At 29.1% G+C, this 4,337-nt stretch overlaps 1 protein-coding gene across 3 annotated transcripts; it reads left to right on the top strand.

The window, feature by feature from the left end:
- Nucleotides 1–227: 227 nt before the first annotated feature.
- Jasper (JIL-1 anchoring and stabilizing protein) lies at nucleotides 228–3,924 on the top strand. 3 transcript variants are annotated; one of them, XR_001890746.1, is made up of 12 exons: nucleotides 228–473; nucleotides 882–952; nucleotides 1,116–1,273; nucleotides 1,357–1,511; nucleotides 1,781–1,988; nucleotides 2,076–2,168; nucleotides 2,239–2,587; nucleotides 2,650–2,824; nucleotides 2,907–2,960; nucleotides 3,050–3,115; nucleotides 3,221–3,394; nucleotides 3,616–3,696. XR_001890746.1 is itself a non-coding variant. In XM_017910553.1 (12 exons), the coding sequence occupies exons 1-12, from the start codon at nucleotides 393–395 to the stop codon at nucleotides 3,741–3,743; spliced, it is 1,656 nt and encodes a 551-aa protein (XP_017766042.1). In that variant the 5' UTR covers nucleotides 228–392; the 3' UTR covers nucleotides 3,744–3,924. The 3 variants fall into 3 exon arrangements, 2 of the variants coding, with proteins under 2 accessions (XP_017766042.1, XP_017766041.1); XM_017910553.1 differs by having other exon boundaries at nucleotides 2,254–2,587; nucleotides 3,262–3,394; nucleotides 3,616–3,924; XM_017910552.1 differs by having other exon boundaries at nucleotides 3,262–3,394; nucleotides 3,616–3,924.
- The last annotated feature ends 413 nt before the right edge of the window (nucleotides 3,925–4,337 follow it).

Genomic DNA, 4,337 nt, shown 5'->3' with positions numbered 1-4,337 from the left:
TAGGTATATAACTATTTTATCTATAAATGAAAGTGTTTTATCATGTATTAAATAATTTAAAGAGTTAATATAATCAAAGATTTTAAAACAAAAGTAATTTATGAATGTATTATCGATATCGTCGAAAACAACCAATAAGAGATTTAGTTTCCCCTCAAGAGTTTTCAATGTACGTTGTTTAGATACGTGGTATTCGTAACTAAAGACTCATGAATTGGCGCGCAGCGTCTTATTCTGCGTGTTTTCGATATTATATCGTGCAAATGGTGGCTTTCGCGATGTTTTGTTCAATGTTTCTTGAAAATTAATCAATCTTATAATACGTCGTGCGTTGTAGAAATAAAGATAATATTTGCTGTTTATTTCTGAACTTGAAAAAGTTTATCGTCGACATGGTGAAGCTTCATAAGAAATTTTTCGCGGGTGACAAGGTTTTTGCAAAAGTTCGAGGTTATCCACCGTGGCCAGCAAAAGTAAGTCGAATATACTTTTTAATTATTTTTATAACTTTAACCAAATTCGTAATAATGAGCATTCATGTTGTGAATACTAATGATAATAACATTTTTAATTTTAATTTTATAATTTTTTTCATATTGTGGTGTCCAAAGGCACGATATTGATATTAATATATTGTACTAAAACTATGTTTACACATAAGGAAAAAGATGTTTCATGTTCAGTAAATTATCATAATTACTTAAAATTAATGTCATTTTAATATTAAAAATATTTCTTTTACCTTCATTTAGGAAGAAATTATTTAGTTGGATATAGCCTCCTTTGTAATCTATAGATGAATATATATATTGCATTCTTACAATAGAAAAATATATTATAAGGTAATATTTCTAAACATTTCTTTACCTTTTTTTTTTTAGGTTGAGAAAGTTATTGATCCTAATTCCAAAAATACAAAATATAGTGTTTACTTTTATGGTACAGCAGAAACGTAAGTAACAATTTTTATGTTTTATTCCATACAATTTATATAATAATTTAGAAGTTATATACATATAATAACTTTGTATTAAGATAATATAAAGAACTATAAGAACATAACAGTATGCATAAAATTTAGAAAGACATTAAGGTTTTTGAATATCTTACCTTAGTGCTGTATGTAAAGTGGAAGAGTTATATACCTATATAGAGAATAAAGCAAAATTTGGCAAGCCAATTAGAAGAAAGTTTTTTCATGAAGGTTTATTACAATTAGAGCAAGAGCTTAAAAATGATAGAAATAAAGCATCGAATCTTGCTGACCTCAAAGGTAAATACTTTATATATTTATGCAGTAAAAGATTTAAAGATATGAAATACTAATATTTATTCATAATTATTACATAAATAAAGAAGCTGGAATTGGTGAAGAAGCAGGAAAAGAAGGTGATACAAATTTACCAACAGTTAGTGCTACAGATAGTGATATGGAATCTGGATCTCTTGTTATAGATGAGGAGGAGAAAAAGAAATCTTTGAAAAGGAGGACTCTTTCTGCTACTAATCCTGTAATACATTTGTATTTAATTATTTATATATTAATTTACACATGCATATATTTCGTTAGGAGTTTTTGCTCATCATTACAGTATTGTACAAGAAAACAATTATTGATCTGAGCACTCCAATAACAATTTAGGAATTGCCGACAAATATTTATTGAGATTGATTAATTTGTGCGATTGTTCCTTACATTCATATAAAATTTGTATTCTAAGAGATGAATTTATTATGTTGCATAACATCATGTAATATTAAAAAAATTTCGAAAAATTAGGATACACCTGAAGTAAAAAAAAGACGCGGAAAAGCAAAGTCTCTATCTGCATCTACAAGTGATTCAGCAAAACAGGATACTGCATTGGATTCTCAAGGAGAGGAGTCACCAAAAGAAGTTGTAAGTCGTAGCGGTAGAAAAATTAAACCTAAGCGATTTGCTGACTTCTCAAGCTCGGAAGAAACAGACACTGCAACAGATAAAAATGGTATATATTGATGCGTTTTATGTTTTATTGAAGTTTTTAAAAATTTTTATTAGAACTTTCGTTAATTGTACATTGTGTATATTATAGAACATGGAAGAGGCCGTCCTAAAGTTAAAATTGAAGATTCTAGCGACCAAGTAACACCTAGCGTAATGCATAAAAAGAGAGTTACATTGGAAAGTAAGTATATAAAAGTAATATATATAATTGAAATTAAATTATTAGGATTTAAATGCTATATACTTCACAGAAAAAAATAATTTAGGTGAAACACCCATATTGGAAGGAACTGTGGTTTCTGGTACAGCATCTTCAGACGCGCCAGGACGATTCCTTTTGGCGTTAACATTTGCCGGTGAATATGTAGGAATTAAGTTAGACATGGATAAGCCAAAATCCTTCGAAAGTGAAAAGGCTCGAGCACAATGGGAGTGGTCTACTGCTAGAAATGCTATGAAGTTGAAAGCACAATTAGAAAGTGGTGAAATTTTACCGGAACAAGTAAAAGATTGTTTGGATTTTAATGTACACGTCCCAGATGAAGAAAAGCGTTTATTAGCGAAAGATGGAGCACTTCATCGAAAAACAAATAAACTAAGGTAATAAGAATAATATTAGTTTGACAATAATTTTAAATTTTAACTATGCATATTAATTTCAGATGGCTTCGTATAGAAGCACAACTTCTACAGTTGGATGCTCAAATTAAATCTAACTTGGGATTAGATCGAGCAAATCCGGATAAGTGTTTGCAAGCAATGGATGATATGTTATCACTTCCAATTGATCCTTTGATGTTGAAAAAACATCCACACATTGTGGAAACTGTTAAAAGGGTAAAAAAATATGAATTGTTATGCTATTCTTTGTAATTAATGTTTCATAATATATTCTAATTGAGCTTTTAACAAATTTCAGTTGCGGCGATATATCGGTAATTTGACTGATTGGAAATTAAGCGAAGAAGAAGAGGTATTATTTTTTTTTTTTTTCTTTGAAAATACGAGATAGACTTTCTTATATAACAATTTTGTATATTTTGTTTTGAATTTTATTTATAGGCAATTTTTAAACAAAAAGCAGAACAAATTAGACAAAAGTCTGAACACATATACAACAAGTTTAAGGTAATTATGTTTAACGGGATGCATGTATAATGTATGCATAACGCATCTGTTGTACGATTATTTTTGAAAGAAATCTATCTGTATGTAATTGTATGCCTTGAATAGATAAGGATATTATATTTTTCCTTTCACCGAACAATATACAGGCTATGTTTACCATACCCGAAGGGCAATCGTTTTGGCAATCATTTTCGGACCAAGTTGTCCATTTCAAAGAGTTAACAAAGGATATGCCCGAAGAAAAAGTATTTTCTTTAATGTCTGACCCTGCTTGTCCAGGTAAATATATGAATTTTGTATTATAACTAATATGTTAAACGTTGTATTAATTTCCATGTTTAATTGAATTAAAAATTTTATATATATTTGTATATGGGTGAAAACTGTGTTTAATGTAAACCTCCATTAGTACGATAATTAACGTGTTAAGCAGAGTTTATGAAATACAATTGTTTTGTGAAAAAGTACTCGTCTTCCTGTTAATGCAATAATATTTATAGATGCAATCATATCAGAAGACTCACCTGTAGATGAAAGCGGTAGTCAACCAGATACAGATGCACCTGTTGAAGTTAAATCAGAAGTGCCTACATGGAGCGAGACTCCAAAAGAGTCAGAGGCCAAGTAACATAGTGACTTTTTGTATCTGACAATGTGAAAATTATACTTATTTTCTTTTGTACTAATGTAGTACACTACATGACACGAGTGTCTTATAGCAGAAAAAGAAATCGCTTTTTCGCACTTGAATATGATTTTTGGATAAATGCCGACACTATATTTTATTTAACGGGTTTTCTAGTAAATTTTCTCGTTATCATAACTCATCTTCCTTGCAATATCTGTAATTAGGAAGCCCACTATATGAAAGAACAATCCTTACTCTGTTAAGAAAATTGTTTAATTATAGAGCACTTAAGATTTAGAGTAGATATTATAATTATTTACTTTATCTGATAATATGTTTCTTTCATAATTATAATTCCTTTTGCATCGTTAGGCAATACCAAAAAGGAAAAAAAATATTTCTGAAGATTATATAAGTGTCATCGTTGTTTAACTTCACGCTAAACTTGTCTATTTAAGTAACGACAAATACCAATGTATATATAAAAGAAGCAAAAAACGAAACTTGCAATACTCCTCTATATGGGAAAGACTATAATACGCTGTAGAGGATTATAATTAATTGTATGATTCGTTGATTTCATACCAGGATTTT

This window comes from Eufriesea mexicana, unplaced genomic scaffold (genome assembly GCF_001483705.2).
Source record: "Eufriesea mexicana isolate 0111107269 unplaced genomic scaffold, ASM148370v2 scaffold106, whole genome shotgun sequence".
Taxonomy (NCBI): domain Eukaryota; kingdom Metazoa; phylum Arthropoda; class Insecta; order Hymenoptera; family Apidae; genus Eufriesea; species Eufriesea mexicana.
The sequence above is the reverse complement of the archived record's forward strand: the minus strand, read 5'-3'. Positions and strand labels throughout refer to the sequence as shown.